This window comes from Mus caroli, unplaced genomic scaffold (genome assembly GCF_978045245.1).
Source record: "Mus caroli unplaced genomic scaffold, Mus_caroli_1 scaffold_18, whole genome shotgun sequence".
Classification (NCBI taxonomy): Eukaryota; Metazoa; Chordata; class Mammalia; order Rodentia; family Muridae; genus Mus; species Mus caroli.
In genome coordinates, this window is record NW_028227273.1 from 45,635,400 (window position 1) to 45,661,294 (window position 25,895).

The following is a 25,895-nucleotide window of genomic DNA, read 5'->3' on the forward strand; positions in this document are numbered from 1 at the left end:
CAGTTTCTTCCATCTTGCTTCTCTCCTTCATTCAGTCCCCACTCTTTCTACAGACTTTATTTTACCTATGTGTGGGAGGGGGCAGGGGGTTTGTGTGTGTCAAGCACTCAAGAGTTTAGACAAGAGCATTAGAAGTGGTTGTAAGACTCAACAATGTGTGTGCTGAGAACCAAATTTTGATCTATGGCTCTTAATTGCTGAGCCAGCACAAACACACTTCTAAAATGTAGTGGCTTGGGATTATTTAATGCTTGTCAGGGAAATTTTTGAGGAATTCTTCACGCCTGCTGCCAAGAGTACCTTCCCGAGGCCCTGGGACTGAGACAGATCTGTTTGCTCAAGGGGTTATTCATGGCTTCTGGGTTTTCACATCAAGTTTACTCTTTAACCTCACCACCCTCATGACTTAGAAGATTTACTGAAATCCCTATGTCCTTGGCTATGGTTTAGATAATTCATGACGCTGAGGCTCCTCCCCTGACTAGCATGTGATCTTCTACAAGCTGCCTAGCTTCTATGTGTGTGTCTTCTCAGCTGTAAAATGGACACTCTCATCCCCATTTCATGGGAAGATGAAGCTTTTGATGAATAAATAACACATGAAAACAAACAAACAAACAAACAAACAAACAAATAAAAACCATAATGTGGGCACCAACTTGACAAGCTTGGAAATCACCCAAGAGACACACCTCTGGGTGTTTCTATAAAAGTTTGAGGAAAGAGGACTCACCAGAGTGTGGGCAGCAGCATCCCTTAGGGTGGAGTTCTGGATCTGAATAAAAGGCCAAAGTGTGCTGAGCACTAACATTCATCTCTCTTTGCTTAAGGACTGCAGAGTGCAGATTCAATGCGAACAGCTGCCTCAATTTCACCTCCATAATGGACTGTATTCCTTCAAGCCGTGTGTCAAAATAAACCATTAAGCGCCTCTGAATCATGGTATTTTTCACAATAATGAGAAAATAAATAATTCACATGAGGAGACCACTGTGTTTGGTGATCCCCGCCCCCCAAACCCTGCCCTTCTGTATGGCAGCCTCCTCAGAAAACTAGATAGAGCCACTATGCATTCTGCAGGGATATGAAGTCCAAATCTGACCTCTACCATTTTCTCCACACTCAGTCTTCATCTAGTCCTTCATGGAGACCTAGAAGAGACAAATGTGTCCCATGAATGAGACTCTGCCACACAGGGATCCAGGATTCAAAACTCTCTCACTCCCCTGGGCTGTAGGCAGATGCCACACAGTGAAGTTTACCCAGCATGTCTCTATGTGGTGGGGGAGGGGAGTCTTTGCCTTCCCATAAGGAGGAGTCAATAAAACCTCAAAACAGACAGAACAAGTGCTTAAAGCTCAAGGATAACTCCTGGGTGGCCCATCTTGCCTCCTAGCTTAACTTGGGAGAAGTCCACCTAAGCATAGCCTCTTCCAGATCTTTGTTCCTTCTCTTGTATCTGGATGAAGACATCTGTGTGCTAGGCCTGGATTCTGGACCTGCACAGCTCGGTCTTTTCAACCAGGTTATTCTGGATATGGTCTACTCCCTTGCTTTATCTCCTTATCCTGGACTCCTCCTTTCCTACTTAACCCCTAGATGAACAGCGGCCTTTGGCATTCACATGCAGCCCTGTTGGCTCTGGAGCATGGAGGGAGCCTTGTGTCTGGGGAGAAATTGGCACACCATCTGGCTCAGCCCCATGTCAACTTTTCAGGGTCAAGGGCTCTTTATTTGCTTCTCTTGGGTCCACCCCTCCTATCTGTGAAGACATTGCCTTCTCCAGCTCTGGGCAGGCCTCTCAGCCTCATCTTTATCCTCTCCCTGGAAAGTAAACACAGGAAAGAGCTATAAACACTCATGACTCATGACAACTGTACCATCTCTCCAGTCCCAGCGACTTGGGAAGCAGTAACATGCAAACTGGAATTTGGGGACAAGGACTAGCATGCATGATACAAAAGAATGTTCTGGAGTGTGACAAGGACTCTGTTTCTGATTTTTCATCTCTCTACATATCACTGTCTCCAGTTGTGTTTCTTCCCCCATGAGGCAGCGAGGAACTGTGACTAGCCACCTCTGACAATAGGTCATCAATGGGCCCTTCACTGTAATTGAGGTAGAAAACAAAGATGTTGCCCCTTCTCTTGGTCCCTAGCATTGTTCCAGATTCCTATTTTCCATAAGCTCAGGGAGGATGGAAGACCCCACACTTGGAGGTAAGACACAAGAAAGGTTCAGCCCCTGCGTCCTTCACAGATAAAGACCTAATATCATGGATGGACCATATCAGACTCTTCATGATGCTTTAGAAATGACAATCTCAATCTCAATCGATGGAGACCTTGGGGTGGGGACATGGATTACTGAGTAAAGCACTTGTCTCACAAGTGTGAAGATTGGAGGTCAGATCAGGAGAACTGGATGCAGTAGGGAGCATTTTGAATATGAATGTGACTATTGAGAGATAGGAGGCATGGACAAAAGAAGCCTAGGCTGACTAGCCTGGCATTTGTATAGGTAAAGCAGTAAGAACCTGGTTGTAAACAAATTAGAAGGTAAGGACCAGCATTTGAAGTTAGCCTCTGGCCTTCACATGAGCACCATGACACACACACATACACACACACACACACACACACACACACGGGAGGGGGGAGAGGGAGAGACAGAGAGACAGACAGAGACAGACATGGAGAGGAACAGAGACAGGCAGACACACACATACACACACACACACACACATACACACACACACACACACACACACACACACACGGAAAGAGAGAGGGGGGGGGAGAGAGAGAGAGAGAGAGAGAGAGAGAGAGAGAGAGAGAGAGAGAGAGAGAGAGAGAGAGAGACATATACACACTGGCTGCTACATCTGGGATAAAGAGTGATTAAGAACTGGAGACCTCACCATGAGGGGAAGAATTGCTATCCTCATCCCAGCAGTGGACTGTAGTTTCCCTGGTACCTCTAGGTACTCTGGGGAGTGTGGATCTCATAAAATAAAGTGCATGTGGTCTGTAAAAATTATCCCATGCTCTCCACCCCTCCTTTGTCTCCTTTCTTCTCTCAGTGTCATGGAGACCAGTAGTGATTTTGCAAGGGTCCAGCAATCCATGAAAAGTAACTTGCCAGGCCTCATTCTCCATGTTTCTCTTTCTTTCTCTCTACCTCTTCATCTTCTCCTCCTATCTTTCTGTGTCTGTCTCTCTCTCTGCCTGCTTGCTTGGCTTTCTTCCTCTCTCTCTCTCTCTCTCTCTCTCTCTCTCTCTCTTTCCAACTTTCCTCCATTCCTCTCTCCCTCCTCCTTCCTTCCCTCTCCTCTCTGTCTTTCTTTCCTTCCTTTTTCATTTCCTTCCTCCTTACCTTCCTTTCTTTCTTTCTTTCTTTCTTTCTTTCTTTCTTTCTTTCTTTCTTTCTTTCTTTCTTTCTTTCTTTCTCTTCCATCCTTTCTTCCTCCTTCCCTCCCTATTTCTCTTTCTCCCTCTCCCTCCTTTCCTTCCTTCCTCCCTTCTTTCCCTTGTGTATCTCAGAGTGCCCTTGAACTTACTCATAGCCAAGGATGAACTTGAACTCCTGATCCTCCTCCCTCCTCTTCCCTAGTGTTAACATTACAGGAATGCTTTGCCATGCCTGGTTTATGCAGGGCTATAGATAAAACCTAGGGCCTGGTACAATATAGGCAAAGACTGTATGAACTGAGCTACATTCCCGATCCTACCTACATAGTTTCCAGCATTATTTAGATGTCAATGGAAGCTGCTTTCTGACTGGGCCCTGGCTTTCCCTCAGGTAGGAATGCAGGCTCTGCCTGGAGGGCTCAGCAGGAATGTGGAGTCAAAGCCTCACCTTGCTTTGAGCTAGGGCTGAAAATCATCATACATGGCTTTGCTGTTAAGAAAGACTAGTAAGACTACTCATGGATATTGAACAGGGAACTCCGATACTTATAGAGGGAGGCTGGGGAGGATGACTTATTGTGCCTACCCTGAGATGCTGACATACTTGAAATGACTATGGTATAATTATAATAGTGATTTCAATCTTGCCTGTCATTAATATTAACAGTTCCCATCACTCTACCTTTTCTCCTTGAGGAGAGTTTTGTGAGAACATGGTACTCCACAGGTGGCCTTACTGAAGTCAGTTCTGATAGTTGCCAGGAAAGGAAACCGAGTCCAAGAAATAGGATGGCAGCCTAGGTTCTCCCACTGAGCAGACCCTCTCCAAGGAGCAACTGTCCCCCTTTGGGGTAACTCACGACCCTCCAACTTGAAGCTGTCCTTCCAGCAAGTGGGCCTTGCTTCTTCTCCTACCTCCACCCTTCCACTCCTGGAGCATTCGGAATTGCCTCCTTCAGCCTGCTTGTCCTGGTGCAGGAGTATAACCATGACAGGGACCCTGTCTACTCAAACCCAACCATTTTCTCATCCCAGGTCTTAATTCTCCTTCTCTAAGGTGTGTCAAGATTTTAGGACTTAAAATATGATGGCAGGGGCTGGAGAGTCCAGTTTGACTCCCAGAGCCTAAACAGGGTGGTGGCCACCACCTCCTGGAAGATCTGCTCCGGGAGATCTGAAGCTTACCTATGGCCTCCAAAGGTACCCACATACACACAGCATGCACACATAAATAAGAATACCAGACATCTTTTTAAAACTCATTCTTCCAGCCATAGGAACCATTTCAGGTTGTGAGGCTCTGACTGATCCATCTGCTCATCTTTCCTTGGGTACTCTATCTGGAGCTTAGGCTGTCTCAAGGCATGTAAAGCACCTTTGTAAGAACCAGCCTGTGTCACTGGCACTTGGAGAATCGTGGCATGCCCTCTGAGGGGCAAATGATATCCTCTTCTCTCAATGCTGGGCTTGGTGCTGGTACTCCGCTCATGAGGAACAGGCTGAGTGGGGACCTGTGAATTTCTGCACTCCCCTTTCTCTGTCTGTCTCTGTCTCTGTCTCTGTCTCTGTCTCTGTCTCTGTCTCTGTCTCTGTCTCTCTCTCTCTCTCTCTCTCTGGAGCTCAGTCTCCTGACAAACAAGGTTCCCACACCCATGGCATGAGACACAGGCGACATTGTGTTTCTAATCTCCCCTAAATTCTGTTGGTGACTTCAGAACAAATCCAATCATTTGGTGTTTATTTCTGTTACTTGCCAGGAGGTCAAGCTGAGGCAAATTTAGCTGTTCCCTGCCTTCTCCTGAAGGTTGTAATAAACTAAGGTGACTCCTCTTGAGCTCTTAGGAACCATGTGGTCCACACTCACAGGTCCCCACTCAGCCTGTTCCTCATGGGTGGAGTACCAGCACCAAGCCCAGCATTGAGAGAAGAGGATATCAGGAAGGTCTTGATAAATGTCAGCTATGATTAGCAGTTCAGCTTTGCAGTTTGATATGAAAACATTAGTTTTTATCTACTTTTCGAAAGTTTAAGAAATTCCCCATGGCTGATCTTGGGTTTATAAACAATGAGCCTCTCTTTAACAGAGATGCAAAATCATGTCCTCAAATACCTCACACCTTCCCCAAGAATTGATCTGGAAAACATGGCAGAGGATTGGGGTTGGGTTAACAAGTGAGTCTCTGTCTTTCTTTCTCTCTCTGCCTTTCTGTCTGTATGTCTGTGTCTGTGTCTGTGTCTGTGTCTGTGTCTGTGTCTGTGTCTGTGTCTGTGTCTGTGTCTGTGTCTGTGTCTGTGTCTGTGTCTGTCTGTCTGTCTGTCTGTCTGTCTGTCTCTCTCTCTCTCTCTCTCTCTCTCTCTCTCTCTCTTTCTGTGTTTGTGTGTGTGTGTGTTACATGAAAATGTCTACATCTATGTAGATGGATGGAGTATACATGTTCATAGAAGGGCACATGATGGTCAGAGGATGACATTGGTGACCTGCTGTCTCATTCTCCATTGCATTCCTTTGAAACAGGTTCTCTCACTGATTCTTAAACTTGGTGCTTTTCAGTTGAGCTGGAGGGCATGTGAATTCTACTAACCCTCCTGTCTCCAAGCAATCGTAACCACTGAGCCATCTCTCCATCTGGCAGTATTCCTTCTCAGTTAGCAAGATGTATGGAATCCCTGCTGGAGGGAACAGAGGTAGGGCTCTGGAACTTATATCAATAGAAATTAGTGATGCTCTGAGACATCAGACAGGCCAGCTAACACCATGGATTGGGATGTACTGGGGAAAGGAGGACATCTTGCAAGTTGCCTGGGTCATTCAAAGAAAAGAAAATTAACCACTGTAAACATCAATCAATGGAAAGGATCACTGTGAGGTGCTCCGGGGAGCACAGATAGACAGATTACAGAGAAGGTAAAAAAGGCAGACAGGGTGTGTTCTTCCTCAGCTCTCCAGATGGACAGTCTGAGGGGAGAACCTAGGGTAGTGGGAGGCTGGCCAGTGGGATGAATGGCTTAGGACAGGATGGGCAAAGGGAATCCCATGGAGATGGTTGGAGCTTCCCTCCTATCACCAGGGGAATCACCATGTGGCTGTGGCATCCACTGCAGTTTCCAAGGTCAGTTCCTGAGATCCTGCTCCAAGTCCAGATGTCACCACTGGGAGATGACAGAGAAGGATACTGATTCTGATTGGCCAGCAGCACATTGGTTGGCATTTTGAGAAAACTACAACATCAGCATTTTCATTCAAAACAAAACCAAAATCAAGAAAGAGCCTATAACCTAGTTCTGTCTTTCCTAGGAATAATCATAAGAGAGTTATAAGATATCACATAGACTGAAGACAAGGACAAGGTCATCCTTATCAGGTGATCTACCAAGACAATGGTAGGGAAACAGAAATTCAGTGTTTATAGTTAAATTGATCACCTCAATGGGATATAGCATCACCTAGGCAACAGGTCTCTGGGTATATCTGTGAGCTATGTCCAGGGAAGTTTAACTAAGGGAGAAAGACACATGGTAAGTGTAGGTGGCACTATCCTATGGTCTGGGGTCTTGGACTGAGTGAAGAGAAGTAAATGAGGTGGAACCCAGCCCTCATTTTCTTTCTCCCTGATTGAATAAAATGTGACTAGCTCCCTCCCACTCCCATGCTTACTTACTCACCTGCATGATGGACTGCACATCCTTAGTCCATAAGCTGACAAAAGCCTTGCTTCCTTGAGGTGTTTTTGCCATGTATTTTGTTCCAATATCAAAAAAAGACAAAAGACAAAAAACAAAACAAAACAAAACAAAACACCAAAAAACTAACACATGAAGCACAGGCTAACCCCACTCTCTGGTTTAGGGGGAAAGTGTATTCCCTTCAGTTAGAAGTTGCCAGGAAGGAACCCCAAACGTTTTTGCTGTAGAAGCCACCTGGTGAGGACACAGTTGTCCCTAAGGTAACAGAAGCCAACACTCTATGGTGTAAAGCACACACAGAATATTTTTTTTTTTTTAGAATATTTTTTAAAGTATGAAGGGGCATCGTTCCTACCGAGGATGGGAGAACAGCCGGGCTGGGTCTGATTCTGCTATGTAGACTTAGGAAGCTCAGGTGCGTATCTGTGAGAAGCTGTTTTGTCACAACAAACTCTTGCCTCTGCCAGTGTGTGGCATAGAACGTCTAGGTGTAGGAATCTAGGTGTGATATTTCCAGCATGTTCAGGTTTTGACTGCTGCCTGCCTACCATCTTTGTTTTGAGTCAGCCAGACTGTGTATCCAGCAGCAGCTTGAAAAATTCTCAAGGGCTACAGGAGGAAGGCAGAGGAGGCCCACTCAAGACTACAGATACCCTGAGTCCTGGAACGAGGCACATGGAGATGGGTCATATTTGTGGAAAACTCCATATACCAGACTCTTCTCTACATTTAAAACATGGGTCTGGCATATTGACCTTTTCTTACTTAACTAAAAAATAACATCCCCTGGGGGGGGGCATAAAGTGCATCTCTTGGAATTTCAATAGTTACATTTGGGAAATAAAACACATTTCCTGTGGGGGAAATCCAAGGATGTGTTGATATCAGGACTCTGGAAAAGTGAGTTTAGCTTTTTGCCAAAATGTCTGACAATCGGGTGGGATAATACGGTCTCTATCAAAGATGACTGACCAAAAGCTACCCCTCCCCCAGGAAGGTAGACCTTGAAATAAGGAGCTTCTGGAGAAGAACAAGGGTTTGGGATGAAAAGAAAAGAGAAGATGGGTTGTGGCCAAATGGCTGTGACCATGTATGTTGGGGTGGGGATTTTTATATTCAGGGAAACAAGTTATAAGCAGGAGGGATCAGATGAGGCTGACTAGCCAAGGGATTCCATGAAAGTCTCTCACAGAGGAGAAGCAGGTGACCACAAGATGAACTGGGCAGTATAGTCTGGTTTATAGATCTCTCCTGACCCAGTGGAAGAAGACCCAGAAAGCCCAAAGTGACATCGGGGAGAACCTTTAACCATGAGTTTGAGCCCAGAGTTAATACCCCAGAGTCTGCAGAGCCAAGACCAAATCAAGAGCCCAGGCTGTATCGTCATGCTTCTCATGTGATTTTGGGCAAGTTCCCTAACTCTAATAAGCATTGAGTACTTCATTGTGCTAATACCTACCATGAGAAAACATAGAGGTGACATAGTAAAAAATCCCTGTGGTACCTGGAAACTGTAAGAACCCACAGGAATTCAACAAACATTTCTTTCACCTCCCAGAAGTTCTGCCTCCAAGGTCCTTCTATGTTTAGAGTTACACTGTCCAATGTGCTGGTCTGAACTAGCCCCAAGTGGAACTCTATCCCTTTAGAGGTAGGCAGTCCAAATTGAGATCACAAGTGCAATCTACAAGAACATTCAAGATCAGAATGGAGTTCTTCTGTTGGGTAGCCATGCAATGTATGAAGTCTAGCTTAGGCTGTGTGCTAAAGACTTGCTGGTTCTTCACTTTGTTTTTGGTTACTCAGCAAGACATTGGATAAAATGTATATGTATGTGTTTCTGTGTTAGTGTATGCCATGAGTGTGTGAGTGCCCACAGAGGCCAGAAAATGGTTCTAGATTCCCATGGATCTGGAGTTATAGATGGTTGGAAGCTGCCTGATATGGGTGCTGGAAACCAAACTTAGGTCCTCTGCTAGAGCAGCAAATACTCTTCACTGCTGAGCCGTCTCTCCAGTTCTGCCACCATACTTATTTTAAAGCAGGGTCTCATGTAGTTCAGGTTGGCTTACAACTCACCAAGTAGTCAAGGTTCACCCTGAACTCAGGATCTCCTTGCCTCTACTCCTACTGCTGGAATTTCAGGCAGGCTTTTGAGACATAATCTTATCTGCTGCTGGGATAAAGTGATGGGAAGGTACCCATGCTTCCCAAGGCCCTGAAAGGCAGTAGCCACAAACCAAGAAATTAAGAAGGCTGGGCTTGACTGGTAGAGTTGGCTCATTAGTGGCCAGATGTGACAAGAGGAACACTAGGGGAGGCTAAGGACAAATTTCTCCTTTCTTGGAGATAAGTCTTCTTCATTTGTCCCAGGGAGACAGGCCCACTCCATGTGTCAGAAGACTCCCACAGCTTGTGTGTGAACTTGGCAGGAATCAGAGTCTCCTAATGTATTCCTAGACACAGGTGTGGGGGAAAGTGATTAGTTCGATGTCATCTTTAGAAAACCAAGAGTTTCCTGAGAAATAACCATCAGACATCCACAGTCACGAGAAGACTCTTTTTCCTCTTTTCCCAGGCAGCATGGTGTGGTTGTATTAGAAAAGTGTACATTTTACCTGACTTTTTTTATAAAAGGAGAAGATGACCACTTACATTCTGACATTGAGGGCATTGCTTCCCTACTCAGGTCAGGAACATAATGATCCAAAGGTAGGTCTGTGTCACACCACCATGGCCCTGACTTGCCAACGAGAAGAGGCCATAGGTTGGTCTCTCCACTTCTCTTTCTGTCTTTGGGACTACTTTCCCTATGGATCATTCTGACAGGGTGGGTAGGAAATGTTCAGAGGGAAATTGGGAGGGGGAGGACTGTAGGTAAGGAAGGAAAGTTTCCTTTTGGCGATGTTTTGTTTTGTTTTGAAGCCGGGTCTTATATAGTGCAGGCTGACCTCAAATTCATTATATAGCAAAGGGTGACCTTACATTTCAGATCCTCCTACATCCAGTTCAGGTGGAGCTGAGGATCAAACCCAAGTTTTGTGCATGCTGGCCAGGTACTCTACCAGCTGAGCTACATCCCTGGCCTTGGAAATGTCCTTCCATTGGGTTGGTATGACAGAGAAGAGACACTTCCTGGTGCCCAGGCTAGCATAGAAAATGGATTTGTGGTTTCTGGAGACACCAGTCTGGTGTTCAATTGATTTTGTAAGAACTGGAAATGAGAGCATCTGGCAGGAAAAGGAACTGAAGGGGGGAGGGGGAGAAGGATACAGGTGTGGTATCTGACGCTGGAGTCACAGGTCATCTGCAGAGACAGTGTCAATTCTATTAGGCGTTCCTGGGTGGGTGAAGCCCAGGATGTTCTCGCCTGCATGTTTTGCAAGCTGTGTGACTGGCATGTAGAAAAAGCAAGACCAGGCTAGACTGAATGAGTCAGGAAGACAGAAAAGAAGGAGAAAGACTGTGCTTGCTATGAGGAGAGAGCTAGAAGGCAGGAGAGAGGCCAGGAAGGAGAGAGACCAGGTGTTGCTCTTTGTCTAAATCAGTCTTTACCCAGCTGTGTGGGAGCAGAAGTAGGATTCATGCCCAGGTAAACATGAACCCAAGAATCTCTTCTGTTCCCATTCCATTACCTTCATAGCCAGATACTCCACAGGGAATCACAAGAAGGCATCCCCCCACAACACACACACACACACATACACACACACCAACATGAGCACCCCAAACCATCGTTTGGAAGATATAAACTCTGCAGTCAGAATTACCCTTGGGAGGGGCAATTGGGGAAGAAGGGACAGGGGTCATGGAATCTGAAAAAAAAAAAAAAACTTCCTCAGGATATAAATAACCTTGACCTACATTGTAATTGGTCACATTAGACAAACTTCATGCTCTGGGGAGAAGGAGGACCATCTAAGGATGGGTTAATCACAGATACCTACCAAGCTCTGGAAGAATGTTTTTAAGAAGGTTCAGCTTCTGGTTCAGACTTCTAGCATATTCCCATTGTGCCAAGGGAGTGCTGGGACTGTTCTAGTGGCTTGTGTCCCTGGCTCCACTCCAGTATACATCATACATCTAGAGTCGGGAAGACCTAGTTCATGTTTGGAAGCCTTCTAGAACCTCCCAAGGGCATTTTTATTTCCCATGCCATTTGGTGGCCTGTTCTCATGGCTCTAAAAACCAGACTTAGGGTCTAAAGTTCCTTCCTAGAGCCTCATCCACTTTCCCAAGAGTGCCTCTGATCAGCAGAGGTTCTTGCCCAGGAAAAGGAGCAGCATCCTCAGAATAAGATCTATTTTACCTTACACCATGAAGCCCCTTCTCAGTTCCAACCTGCAGCCCTGGGTTAACATTCTAACTTAATCTGTTGTGCTGAGCTGGATGTCATGTCTGAGAAACAAAGGAAACTAGGACATTCACACATCTCAGAGCAGGCTAGGCTGTAGGGTTGGCTAGGGGTTATGGAGTCTCTGGGTAGGTGGTTCCACGATATACCGAGAGTATTGTTGACTTGCAATAGTTACCTACTCTCCCCATTCCGTACCAACACACACTCTCACATCTCACCCTCCACCCTGTTGGGCACACACTTTCACAAGTAGAGGACATTCTCAATTACCCATAAGAATGAAGAGGAGTCTGGGAAATGGAAAAATAAATTAAGAAATCAAAACAACACTGGATCCATAAGCAATCCGAAGCTGCTTGCTTGTCGCTACATTTGTGAATAGAAAGGCAGTTGTTCGCCTCTCCAAACACTCAGGGCTCAGTCTGACACATGAGCGAGTCCCATTCCCTGAGCACACCCCGCTGGGTGGTGGGGACAGGCCTGGGAAGGTGACATGGGGAAGGGGGTGTAGCTGGGCAGAAGGACATGAGGCTGTTGACAGGGAGACAAGACTGTCCCTGGATGTAAACATCACCATGGAAACTCCACAAATACTTGCCAGTGCTGACTCCGACTCCTTCCTCTCCCACTTTGAGGGTGGGAGGGAGGATACTCCTTCCCTGGCTACACAGTACTTTCCATTACCCACTCTGAGCTGCCAAATGTCCCCCGGGCTCCCACCAGGTCACTCTCCTCAAAGGGCAAGAGCATGCCATTGACAGACAGGCTGCGCTTAGTCCAGATGTTTGAGACCCGCCTAGGGGGACTGTAGCCACCAGGAACAGCTGCAGCTGCAGCTGCAAAGTCCCCCATGTCAAAAGAGTGGCTTCGTTTGGCCTTGCCCTCCAGGGGCAAAGGGAGAAGACTCCTGGCACGGGTGGCCGGGGGCCCCAGCAGTGGCTCTCGGTCTGAGTGGTGGCCTCTGGATGATGTCCCTGCCCCTCTGCCTGCTGGAGTCCTGGAGTCTAGAAGTTCTTCTTTCCTTTGACTCTTGAGGTCCAGGGAGGCAAAGGCTCCCATCAAGCGGTCAAGGCTGGGCTTGGGACGAGGAGCTGGGGGTGGGAGCCTCCAGGGACCCCGGCCCAGCCCCGCAGCCTCCCCGCTGCCCAGTGAGCTGGAAGAAGAGGAGTCACAGGCCCTGGCCAGGCTGGTACTGAAGTCCATCAACTCATTTCGCACCACAACCTTGGGTGGTGCCTGAGGAAGCTGGCCAACGGGTATCCCACCCAGAGGTGGAGGCTGAGACCCATTGGTCTGCGAGTACACATTGCTGACAGTGGCGGCTGCCATTTTTCCTGGGGTGTCGTGGTTGCAGACCTTGTACCGCACCATGAGGATTACAATGAAGACCAGCAGTGTGGCCACAATGATACCTCCGATGACCAGAATCATGGTGCCCCCCAGGATCTGACTGTGCATAGACTGGCATTGTGGGTAGTCGGCCTTGGTGAAGAACTGGGCACAGCCCACAATGTTGGTGGCCGTGAGCGTCGTGGCTGTGTCGTCCCACATAGCCAGTACGCACAAGTCGTAGCCCGTTCCGGACACCAGGTTGTTGACCACGAAGGCCTTGTTAGAGGCTGGGATCATCCTGAGGAGAGAGACAGACACAGAGAATAAGAGAGGGTAGGATGATGAGGAGAAACCCCAGGCAGATATAGAGTAATAGAGACATGTGCAGGCCTGCTGAGAGGATGGCAGAGACTAGAAAAGAGAGACAAATAAAAAGTGAAGAGAGGAAAGGAGAAAGGAGAGGGAAGAGTAGGAAAGGAGGAGTCAAGAGTTATGAGTGTAGCATAGAAAACAGTAAAGCAAAGATAGACATGTCATCTGGAAGATCCAGGAGATTGTTGGGGTGAAAGAAAAGACAAGAGAGAAGTATTCTGGGATGGCATGTCAGAGAAAGGAGGAAGATGGAGAGCACCTTCTCCAGGTCTGGTGAAGTAAGTACCCAAAAGATTCAGAAATTAAGGCAATGAATGCAAAAGTGGAGGAGGGATATAAAATGATTGTTAAGTATGGATGGTGGGGGACAGCTCTAGAAGTGGGTCAGAGGCAGAGGTGGTGGTAGTGGGGGGGGGTGAGCCATAGAAGGGAACAAGAGCACCTGGGAAGGACAGAGAGGTTAGAGGTATGAAAACTCAGGAATTAGTGGGGTGGCTGTCCTTCTCCCACATCTGTTGCTAACATCCCTTCACCTATCCCCTAAGACTAGAGGAGATCAGAGATCCTGGAGATCTCTCTGGGCTTATTCTGTGAGAATCAGAGCCCAGGTGCTATGCTGAGCCTCCATCCAGCACCTCTCATCTAAGAGGATCCTCCTGTTGAGGAGGGAGCAGTTTTTGTTTCCAGGTTTTTGGGTGTTAATAGAGAAAGCACGTGGTGCAAAGGGAGCATGTTGCACAGAGGGGGTGATAGTGACCCACTGAAGCCTGGAAAGCCACCCCGACCCAGAAGGGGATGAACACTCTGACCCTGCATTCAAATCATATCACATCCAGCTAGTAAGCTGGCTCATCTTGAAACCTGTGGGCTAAAGCATCCTTGCCTGGTCTGTTCTCCTTAGATTGGTAGGTAGCAATGACCCCACATGGTAGGTAGCTTGTCTGTGGTAGCCTGAGAGCTCCTGAATGAACCTTCCAGAAGCCTGGAAACAAGCTCTAAGACCTTTGCCATGGCATCCTTCTTCTGCTGGGTCCAGAGATGAATTCTGGGCTGTTCCATAGGCAATCCTGTAGAGAGGTCAACCTAAGCCTAAGAGTACCCACTCCAGCTTTTCTACATCCTCTTCTCCACCTCTAAGGTCTTCTACTCCCCAGTCCCCTGTGAACAAAATGTCTCCTTAATGACGCCCCCCCTCCCGAGTCTCAAGCTCAGAGCCAAGCAACGTAACCAAGATATTAAATATGAAATACCAATGCCTGAAGACTTTCACCTGATAACAGGTGGAGAGGATGGAGCTGACAGTTAATTGACAACCCATAAGAGTACAGCCCTAGGGGCTGCCATTTTCACCCTGGCCAGGCCCTGCAGATCAGCACCTTAGATCTGTCTGGGACTTTGCAGCCTTCTCTTTCTTCAGACACCATGACCATCTAAAGAGACAATAACTGTACTCTTAATTCATAGAGTAGAGAGAAATGGCTAAGGTCCAGAGAAGGTAGATGGTTTTCCAAAGCTTACATAAATAGAACTATACCTCACTCATGGACAAATATGGGAATATGTTTTCTCCTTCTAGTGAAAAAAATCGTTATTGGTAGTGGGATGGCAAGATGGCTCAGGAGGTAAAGGAGTTTGCCTTACAACCCTCGAGTCTTCATAATGGTAAATCAACTTTCCGAAGTTTACTTCCTACTTTCATACATGTCTCATTACATATGTGCATGCACACATACAAACACACTAATGAACCAGTGATTTTAAAAGAAATTCTTTTTATTATATTTTATTAATTTATTTTCTGTGTGGAGAGAGTGATGCTTGCTTGCATGTCATGAAGCATGGGTGGAGGCCAGAGTCTGTTCTCTCCTTCTATCATGCGGGGCCCAGAAATTGAACTTAGGTTTTGGGGCAAGTTTATTTACCCCAAACCATCTTGCCAAACTATAGTTTTGTGGGTGTTGTTGTTGTTGTTTTGTTTTGTTTTGATTTGATTTAAGTCCTCACTGGCCTGAAGCTGATTAGCTACCCATTTCTCTCAGAAGCACTGCTCAGAGTCCTCTGGTCCATAACCACTTACAAGATTCCAAGGGTTCTCTGCTTGGAAGGATCCAAGAATGGGTCATGGTGTGACCAGGACTGCAGAAGACACAGAGGTCCACCAGCTCCTTCTTCTGGGGTCGAGGGATGCCAGTCAGAGCAGATGCTAATTAATCCCACTAATAACAGAGCCCACTGGTAAGTGTAAGCAAGGCAACCTGGCATGCTCCTTGTTTGTCCTCTAAGTTCTTCAGGGCTGGCTGGCATGATCTTCACTTTGCAGATGGGGAGGCAACACCAGACCCAGGTCAGGTAGTGCAGCTATGGGCTGTGGTGAGTCGAGCCCTGAATTGTCACAATGGCTTGTGGGCGTGACAAGAGTACACCCCTGAGAGGGTGGATTGTGTTCCTGTGCCTGCAACACTTGCTATAAAGCACAACATTTTGCACTTAATATATCTAACCTTAGCAGCTCTGGGATGTGAGATCATGAGCCTCGAAGTCAGTTTGAGGTTAGCTGTATTTTCTTGGAGAACAGAAATGGCTATGTTGTCAGTACAAATAACTGTAGTGGCAGAGGGGGGAAGAGGGTTGACTCAGTAGTAAAGAGAACTTGCTGCTCCTTTAGAGGATCTGAGTTCAGTTCCCAGCACTCATATCAAATAGCTCATAACAGCCTACAACTTCTGCTCCGGGGCATCTGAAACCCAGAATGCACGTGAACACACACAAACACACACACAAAGAGAGAGAGAGAGAGAGAGAGAGAGAGAGAGAGAGAGAGAGAGCACAGAGAGCACAGAGAGCACAGAGAGCACAGAGAGCACAGAGAGCACAGAGAGCCCAGTTGACAGAATCAAGATTGCCTTTACCAGTAGCAGCCTCAATGAGAACTAGTTCTCATTGGGCCTCTCTGTGTGCTTGGAGGTTTATACACATGGATTCATTCAATTTCTTGTCACTTCAAAGGAAGTTATTACTTGTCCCCCATTTTATTACTCTCAATTAGAGAGGGAGGAAGCTGCTCACTTGGCACTTTCCCTTTGGAGAAATGACAGAGCTAGGACCAAGATGTACAGATGTGTGTGTGTGTGTGTGTGTGTGTGTGTGTGTGTGTGTGTGCAGGCCAGATGTAAGCCATTTTTAAGGTGGCTTTTACACCTTGACTTTTTGGAATAACATCTCTCATTAGCTTGGAGTGTACTAGTTAGGTTAGGATGGCTGCTCAGCAAGCCCCAGGGACTCTGGGTTCATCTCCTACTGAGATTTTCATGTAGTTTCTATGGCCTGAACTCAGGACTTCAGTTAACAATCAGAGCTTTAATGACTGAGGAATCTTGCTAGCCCCTGGAATGATATTCTTCTTAGTCCAAAGCAAGACCATAACTGTCTTCAGGCATCCATTTGTTCAACGGCATAGAAAGCCATGTGAAGTGGGTGCTAGTCAAAATTTAGAGCTTCAAATGGAGCTCATCTCCTATCCATGACTTTTTTCATACCCTATCAGAAAAGCTATTTAGTCATCCTTGAAGCAAGTCCAGAATCCCGGGCTTCTCATGCATTCCTGCCTACACCTCATCAATCAAGTATCTCTACAAGCTTTCCGGCTCCACATTTGGGCCTCTTCAATTTGGGACCTGGATGTAAAACAATTTAGCTCTTTAAATACTTATTAAGGGACAAGAACTACGTGTGACTCACAAAAGACTATCAAGCTCCTCATCAGAGATTGCAACCTAGGCTACCTCTTAGTCTTACCCATCCCCTTATAAACCCACTAACTATTCTTGTTCAGGTAAGAGCATCCCAAGTCAATCAGAAACTGTAGTGGCAGAAGGCACAGTCTAAAGCTCAGCAGTTAAGAGTACATATGCTTTTTTTTTTTTTTTTTTTTGGTTTTTTGAGACAGGGTTTTTCTGTGTAGCCCTGGCTGTCCTGGAACTCACTCTGTAGACCAGGCTGGCCTCAGACTCAGAAATCTGCCTGCCTCTACCTCCCAAGTGCTGGGATTAAAGGTGTGCACCACCACTGCCCGGCTACATATTGCTTTTGTAGAAAATCAGTTCATTTTCCAACACCAACATGGTGTTCCTCACAGCTGCTTGTAAATTCAGCTCCAGGGGTTTCAATTCTCTCTTCTAGACTTCACAGGTAACTACAATCATGTGTACATAGTAACACATAGACATACATACATATACATAATTAAAAGATATTAGTGATTCTTTAAATTACAGGTCATGGCTACTCTATGGGATCATTTAACATGTAACAAACCATGACTGTTATAAATATTTCAGAAACATTTAAATTTTTCTGAATGTGCAATAACCTCAAATTAATTCAAGGTCAAATGCACAATGTATCTAGTGTATTTCTGGAAGCATGTCCCTACGCTCTATCATGTGACACTGAAGCCTTGATTCTGAACACACAATGTGTACACATTCTACTATCTGTAATGTCACATCAACCAAAGCCAAAAACCTCTGCCCAAAACACCTCAGACTAGACTACTGTATATTTTAGTGTTTTATACTATATATGCAGAGAGTTCTGCCCCCTATAGAAACATACTGATTTAATTATACAAAGCAAAACTTACTATTTTCCTCGCATCCTTGCCTAACATGTAAGTATCAAATTATACATCTTTGGATTGTATTATGTTTGATTTTTAAAACTGTTATTTGAGTTGCTGGCTTGAATTTTATAAAAATTCAAATTAAAAGATTTTTTGGCTTGGGATTGGGACAGAATTTCTGTCAATATCTTTTGAAATCGCCATAAATATCTTTCTGCCATTTTATATTATGTATTTATGCAAAGTGGCATTCTCAGTATTGTAGATTACAAAATCAAAATATCAATCAACTCTGAAAAATGTTGAAGATACTTCACATCCTTCAGTATCAAATATTCAGCCAAGATTTAATTCTTTATTTAAAAATAAACAAGTGCATCCATCTCATTAGTATGCAAATTTGCATTGCTCTTCAACACATGGTAAAATTAAATGTTTACCAAGGAGTTGTTAAAAAATCAATCTCTTAATGGTCTGTTATCAATAAGTCTTTGAATTGTATATCTATATTATATACCTAAATACTTGGAATCTTGTGATTTTCTTCATTAGTAAGGGGTTTTGAGTAGTAATAGTTTAAGAATCTATTGCATAGGAAAACAAAAGACTATACAAAAGGACTGATTCACTGAAAAGGAGGCAGTCATGGCACAGAGGACCAAAATGTAATAGCAATGACAATGGCCAATATCAGACAAACTGTCACATCTCACTGCTCCAGGGAAGAGAGAAAATCATGCAAGTACAGTCCATAAATAGATGCTGATCGATATAATATCTGTCCTTACTCAATGATCAGACAATACAGAAACTAAGAATAACTTTTACATCAATTTAGCACTGGCTGTCACATGCAAGCATGTGATAGATTTTCTGATAATTTATTTTGATTATATTCTCCTAAAATCCTTGGTCTGCAACAAATTAAGAAGAAGCAAAGTGAGTCCTTCTTAGGGAGTGCTCTGAGAGTCAATAATTTAGAAGATGGCTTCCTAACATCATTCAGCATTATGGATCCTCTAGTTCTCCCCTATCTGCCATGATAAGTTCTATAATTGGGTGGGTGTGTTTCTTTTCACTTTATAAGAGGTTTAGTAGCATTTCTTGCCTCTAACACTGATGTATCAGGTATTACATCCTAAGTTCTGACAAACTAAAAAGTTGCTAAACATTGCTAAAGGTTCCCCAGAAGAAAAAAAAATCACACTTTGTTGAGATACAAAGGTCTATAGAATTTGATTCCGGGGTAACCTCAGAAGGTGGGAAACAAATGAATAAGATACCCAATATCCCAGTGCCACGCCCATAAGCATCTGCTGTTATCCACCCTGGTGAACCCAAATGAAGGCAAATTCCATGATCACACTGACCAGCCTTTCAAAATATAAATCAAGGATTCAGGGAAGAATGGGTCCTGGGTCAAAAGACAGGAGTTAACACTCATCAGGGTCACAACTCTGTCTGTGAAAAACATTTCGGAAGTCTTGAAGTATTATTATTGTTTTGTTGTTGTTGTTTAATGTGCACTGGTGTTTTGCCTGCATGCATGGTGTGTGAGAGTGTTGGATCCCCTGGAATTGGAGTTACAGACAGTTGTGAGCTGCCATGAAGGTGCTGAGAAATTGTACTCAGGTCCTTGGAAGAGCATCCAGTGTTCTTAACTGCTGAGCCATCTCTAACCCATTTTAAAAATCATTTACCCGAAAGCATCACTGTTAGCTGAAAGTATGAACTACTATTTTAGTTTAAGATACTCCAAAGTGTTACATTTAATTAAGCTCACATGATTTAAACACAATTTGAAACATAAACCCAATGCTTATCAAAAAACAGGCCTAAATGGCTGATTCAGAGTCTCCCCGCCCTCTCTCCCCCTCCCTATCCCTCTCCCTCTCCCTTTCTCCCTCTCCCTCCCCCCTCTCTCTTTCTCTTGCTTGTTTCTGACTACAGACACAATATAACCAGTCACTTTTTTCTCCTGTAACTATGTGTATCCCTTCTTGAGGACCTACCTAAACTCTCAGACTGTGAGTCAAAATAAACCCTTGCTTTATAAAGTTCGTTTGGGGATATGTTGGTACCATAACAAGTCACATAACTAATATACAAGGTTTTCCATTTCCATTCATATTTGCCCACATCCCTTGCAGCTAATTCTACATGTTACATTTAGCAAACAGATGGGAGGAAGTCATATGTGGTGGACTTTTAAGAGCAAGGATGCATCCCCAACATGTTCCTTCTGTTCTGCACTAGCCTTTGTAGGGATTTACCTTGGCTGTCTAGAGGACAATAAGTCAAAAGCAAGTGTCTTTACTAGTGTGACATGCTGGATAGTAGAAAGCTCAAGGTACTAAATAGTATTGCACTGTTCTGCTGAAATAGTGATGCTTCCTTGCCTCATATAGTTCCCTGGTAAGATGAGGAAATCTAAAAAGTCTGTCTTTACCAGTGGCCAAAACAAAAATAAACATTGGTTTGTGTTAGTGCAAGTGACTACTCTATGCCTGAAGGGTAGTCCTTGTCTGTTTTAAGTAATGAACAAATATGCCCTCTTTTATCTTCATGGTTCCTTCAGTCTCATCTCCCCCAGCTCCCCAGATCCAGCCATTTGTGTCTTCCTTCCCTCCATCAGAGACATACCACTGTTGCCTACTGAGGTACAATGCTCATTTAGTGAGGCCTTGTTAACTACTTGCTTTAATTCATGTTTTTGTATCCCTATCACCTATCTTCACAGCCCCACATCTACAACCCATTGTGGACAGCCACTACATCTTGCTCCCATAGTAAACAAAATCCTATTAAACAAAGACAGATAACCCGTCATCATCATCACCTAGGGACATGAGTCTCAAAGTGGGTTGTGTCCTTCCCAGGTAGACTGGAGCTGGGGTTGGTTCAGTGGTACATATGTTCATACTCACAAGTTCTTACCCTACGACAGCTACACACAGTTTATATCAAACAGCATCTCTACTTTATGCAGTGACAATCATACATGGAGAAACTTAGTCCTAAGCAGATAGACTATTTTCTCAAGTCCAACCCAGCCAAAAGTGGCTGGGCCAGTGTGACAAGCCATTTGGCCCTCTTTATCTGCATGTGCTATGTCTCCAAAATCAATACATTATGCCCTAGAATTATTTGAACAAAAATTTCTGAATATATGCATGTGTATGCTGCCTATATTTGTCTCTGTATGTGAAATATGTGTGTGAACGTGTTTGGGTGTGTGTATGGGTGTCTTTCAGGTGTATATGCAGACCAGAGCCATATTTTCTTCATTAAACTTGGAGCGCAATGATTGGCTAGAGTAGCCTAGGTATCCAGAAAAATCAGAGGTCTCCTGTCTTGGTCCTGCTAGTGCTGGGGTTACACATATACACACTCTCTCTTATTTGCTCTACTTTTTTACATGGATCATAAAATCCAAACTCAGGGATTCATACTTGCAAGACAAACTCTTTGCCCACTGAGCCACATTTGCAGATCCTGTATATTTTTTTCTGGTCAATATTATTGAAACAAACAGCTCTCCAATTATTTAGACAGTATTGACATTGTTTTCAGTGTTGAAAGAGGTGTGTAGGAAGGAGCTACAGTGTTCTGAGGCATTGTGAATGTTACATGCCTATAAAGCACTTGAATGTAAATTTTGGTGTGTTAGAGAGGTGCCCTGTAATCATTTGTCTTCATACACCAAAGATTAACAGCACTGTGTTATCCTGAACATCAGGGTAGAGTTAGAGCATCTACAGAATTAGAGCTTGCCAGAAAACACATTTTAGTGTTAAAGCAGGCTGTTTTATAACAACTCACAAAGAAAAAATACACAAGTAATGGTCCTGATGGACATTTATTGATGCTTACTAACATTGAAGCTATTCTGAATATTTTGTACATGTTAATTTAGTCCTTTTGGCAACCCTATGTGTAGGGGCAGGGAACTATCATCCAACCTTATGAACTGATGAAGAAATCAAAATTGTCAAAGTGAGGTGACTTGCTCAAAGCCTCACAAGAGTAAGTTTATGTTCAGCCAAGATCTGAAATCTGGATTTAGTTTTTCAGAACAGATAATTTTTTTAAAGCTGGGTATGAGTATGAGGCTTGTTAGTCAGCCAGTACAGCCATAAAGGCAAGTTCCAAATCATTCGGAGACCCTTTTTTTAGAAACTTAAAAAAGAGGGGTTGGAGAGATGCCTGGATGTTAAGAGTGCTTTTTGCTATTACACAGGACCCAGGTTTGGTTCCCAGCACCCTTGCTGGGTGATGCAACCACCTGCAGCTCCAAATCTCAGGTATCTAATGCCTTCTCCTAGATGCTATCGAGTGTCCAGCATACATGTGGTATACAGACATACACTTCCATACACAGAAATAAAAAATAAGAACAAATTAAACATAATTGAATGGTGCTCCTGAGGAAGGATATCTAAAGTTGACCTCTGACCTCCACATGCATGTGTATACAAATGCATGCACATTCGAGCACACATATGCTCTCATACACATAAACCAAAACACATGTGCACACATACCCCAAAGAATGCATACTGTAAAACAGCCATGATGGACATTATCCGAAGATCAAGTTCAAATCTTATGCCATGATATGCTGGGTAAACTGCCTTCATGGGATATTCATTTGGGATAGATGGATGGATGGATGGATGGATGGATGGATGGATGGATGGATGGATGGATATGGATGGATGGATGGATGGATGGATGGATGGATGGATGGATGGATGCTTATATGGCTTTCTGTCCTAAAGAAGCACTGGGGTAACCTGCTTTGATTCCAGCCTCTAAGCACACAGTACTCATGTGAATACTCTCAGATAGGAGCTGTCATTTTATAATGAGGATACTCAGCATGATGAAGGTGTGGCATGGACTGAAGCTACTATAGGGATTACTAGGCTCCTGTGGCATCCTGTCCTCTGCCTTGCCCTGTGAAGAGGTGTCTTTCCTACTGGTAGGCAAGAGAAACACACTCAAAACGTACCCCTGTTGTGTTTCTACTGATCCTCCCAAACACCTCTGCCTCTAATAAAAAGGCTGGCAGGGACAGAGCAAGGCTGTAGATTTAAAAAAAAGAAGAAGAAGAAATTATCAGGAGACATCTCTGTCCCACTTTGGGCTAGAGGGGTGGTCACAAAGGGATTATGGGAAGAAGCTGGAGGATGAACATCCTCTGTTTCCACCCACCAAACATACCAGACTCAGACCCAGACAATAAGCCTTTGATTCATTGACTTCTGTGTGAGCTGGGGCAAATCACCTTTCCACTGTGCTTCAGCCACTTCTTATGTTCTAGAATACTGCAAGTATATTGCCAGAATGAGCTGGTTAGCAGGGTATTGCTGCCAGAGGACTATGCCAGTAGGTCCCAACTACAAATATACACAAAGTTTAACACACAAGCTCCCTGGGCTCTGGGATCAAATCCTCTACAACTCATTGGCTGTGTGTTTGTTACTTCATTTCTCAGACCTTTGGTTTTCCTGTTTGTAAAATAGCTTACAACCTTGCTTAAAATTATATGAAGATTATATGAAGTATGTGTACACTGGCCCATGTGTGTGGGGGGCACATGAGTGTGCACATGCACATGTTCATTGGCCATAGGAATCACTAGACAAGAGAAAGCAACTGAGGCTGTTGTCAACCATGAGTCTATACTGAGGAGTGAGCATTTGGAACCATGTCCTTAAGGGAAGCTGTCCAGTGTGGCTAGGCCCATAACTTGTCTACCTGTCTACTTTACCCTGTTCTTTGCTACCTCTACTCCTTTGTGACCTCTCAGTAGATGCCCTACTCACAGTCAGGTTAACCAGATGTACAAAAAGCAGTATCTCCATACTGTGGAGACATAGAGGTTCCTGGGGCTCACTGGCCAGTCGGTCTAAACAATTGGAGAGCTCTAGGTTTAATGAGAGACTGTCTCAAAAATCAAGGTGGAGAACAATAGAGGAAGCAGCCAGTGTCGACCTCTGGGTAGGGCTATGTCTCTGTGAGGTGGATGGAGCTGACGATGTTACCTCCTAGAGCGCTCTACAGCTCAAAGGTTTTCAACACAACTAAAGCCCAGAGCCAGTTTTATTTGGAGTCCCCAGAGGCCATTACCTTCTCTCCCTTCCCTTCTGCACACAGGATACCCACCACAGGCTGGAAGAAGAGCAGTCGCTCCTGGCAGTTGGTGATTTACTGATGTCTTTATCCACAGTCTGATATTTCACAGTTCCCAGGGCTTTGCTGGAGTAAATATGACCTTTTATCCTTTGCTTTGTTTAAGACTCAAGGTCAACAGCCCAGCTGTGATCTACAAGTTACTTTGTCTGCCAGACATCCTTGCATTAGAAGCTCACACCAGAGATTCACAGCTCCACTCTTAGCCCTTCTTGCCTGCCTGGCTGGTGGTGCTAGGGGTAGAAAGCTGTGACCATGTGGCTCTAGGGAAAAGATGGCTCTTGGAGGGCTGAGACTAGGTCATTACTCTCTGCTGTCTGCCCCAAGTCTGCCTGTTGTTAGGGTCAAGGCATGACCTGGTTTTGTTTTTGGTTTTTTTTTTTTTTTTTTGTCTGCTCAGAGGTGGTGATAGCAGCCAGTGTAGCTGTGACTCAAATAGTAAGTTATAGATTAGAACGCCTGAGGCCATCATTTCTGTCTGCAAGGAGAAGACCTGCATCTACCTGACTCAGATGGACTCTTCCAGTCCCTCTAAGCCACATCCTGCCCTCAATTCAAAGCTTTGTTCCTCAGATATCATTAGCACTGCCTGAAAAACTTCTTGCACTTGTGTAAGTGCGACTCCTCTGAAGTGCCCGCCCACTTTCTACTTCTCTGTGGGTGGATGACAGGAGAGTCAGCTGGGCTCATACATTCTGTTTTCTCACAGCATCTCCACTGGCAGTGGATGATAATTCTGGGGGTGTCAGTGAGGAAGAGAATAGGTAACAGGATAATGTGAAAGTGAATGGAGTCACTGGCCTTGACTTAAACATGTCATCTGTAACTCTCACCCCCAGATCCACCTCACACCTCAAAGCCTCTCTTGTCCTGGGAGAAGTATGGAGACACTCTTTGTAGAGTATGGCAGACCAGGGCTCAAAATTTCTTTCTTAGGAGGCCAGAGATGAACAGATGAGCTTAGGTTACATGCCAGGTCTGTTTGTTGCATCTGAGAACTTATTCACTCCTGAGCCTTGTGGGGGATGGCCCTTCTCAAAACACACACACACACACACACACACACACACACACACACACACACCAGATCTCTGTAGATGAGACCTGTCCTTAGGCCTGGCTCCAAACTTATCTTCGTATAAAGACCACTGCAGCAATGTGGAGAGTGGGAGTGAGGGGTGGGGTGATTGGTAAAGGAGAAGGCTAGTGTGGGTAAGCTTGGACTGTCTTGTTCTTACTCTGGTTGTTTTTTCAAGCAGTGAAATTGGGGGCGGGGAGGTCCCATTTTAAAGCCAGAAGAACCAAGTCCAAGATGGCTGTGCTGATCAAGGAGCTAGATAGAAACCAAGGACCTTGGCTTTTCCCTTTTCCCCATCCCAAGTTCTCTCAGGCTTTTGGCCATATACCCAGAAAATGCTCTTAGTTTTCTGTAGCTGCTAAGACTTCCACTGTGCCCTTCATAGCACCAGCTTCCTCTATTGTCCATTACCCAAAGAAACCACACCAGTCCCTCCTAGTTTTCTGCCCATTATAGGCAAAAAACGAACAAATGAACAACCACCTCTAACTGCAGAATTTTGGGTCCTTTGATCTGTGATTGTTTGGGAGGGGGTCCTCTGAGCCTTCTCACATGTAAGGTGAGGAGAGTACAATCTGAGTCTCAGCCACAGCCCACCACCTGGAAGCTTTCCTGGTCCCTGTCCTGGGGGAGAGAGAACCGCTGACTCCCAGCCACACCCACATGGAGTTTTCCAAGCTTTTCCACTCAGACCTTCTTGGCAACAGTCAAAGTCGGGGGAGGAGATGAGCACAGGCTGGGAGCAGCCTTGGCATCAGCTCAGCGAGCACGAGGTGGCATTTTGATGGGTGGTAAAAATATCTCCCAAGTGTTCAGGGCCAGCTGCTACCCCACCAACATTGT

General features: G+C 45.0%; 1 protein-coding gene across 1 annotated transcript in view; it reads right to left on the reverse strand.

The window, feature by feature from the left end:
* Positions 1-11,749: 11,749 nt before the first annotated feature.
* The window catches only part of Lrfn2 (leucine rich repeat and fibronectin type III domain containing 2), a 162,780-nt gene continuing 148,634 nt past the window's right edge, over positions 11,750-25,895 (reverse strand). Inside the window, exon 3 of the mRNA XM_021149730.3 lies at positions 11,750-13,081. Coding sequence (XP_021005389.1) covers positions 12,115-13,081 — 967 coding nt within the window. The 3' untranslated portion in view covers positions 11,750-12,114. The remainder of the gene's footprint in view (positions 13,082-25,895) is intronic.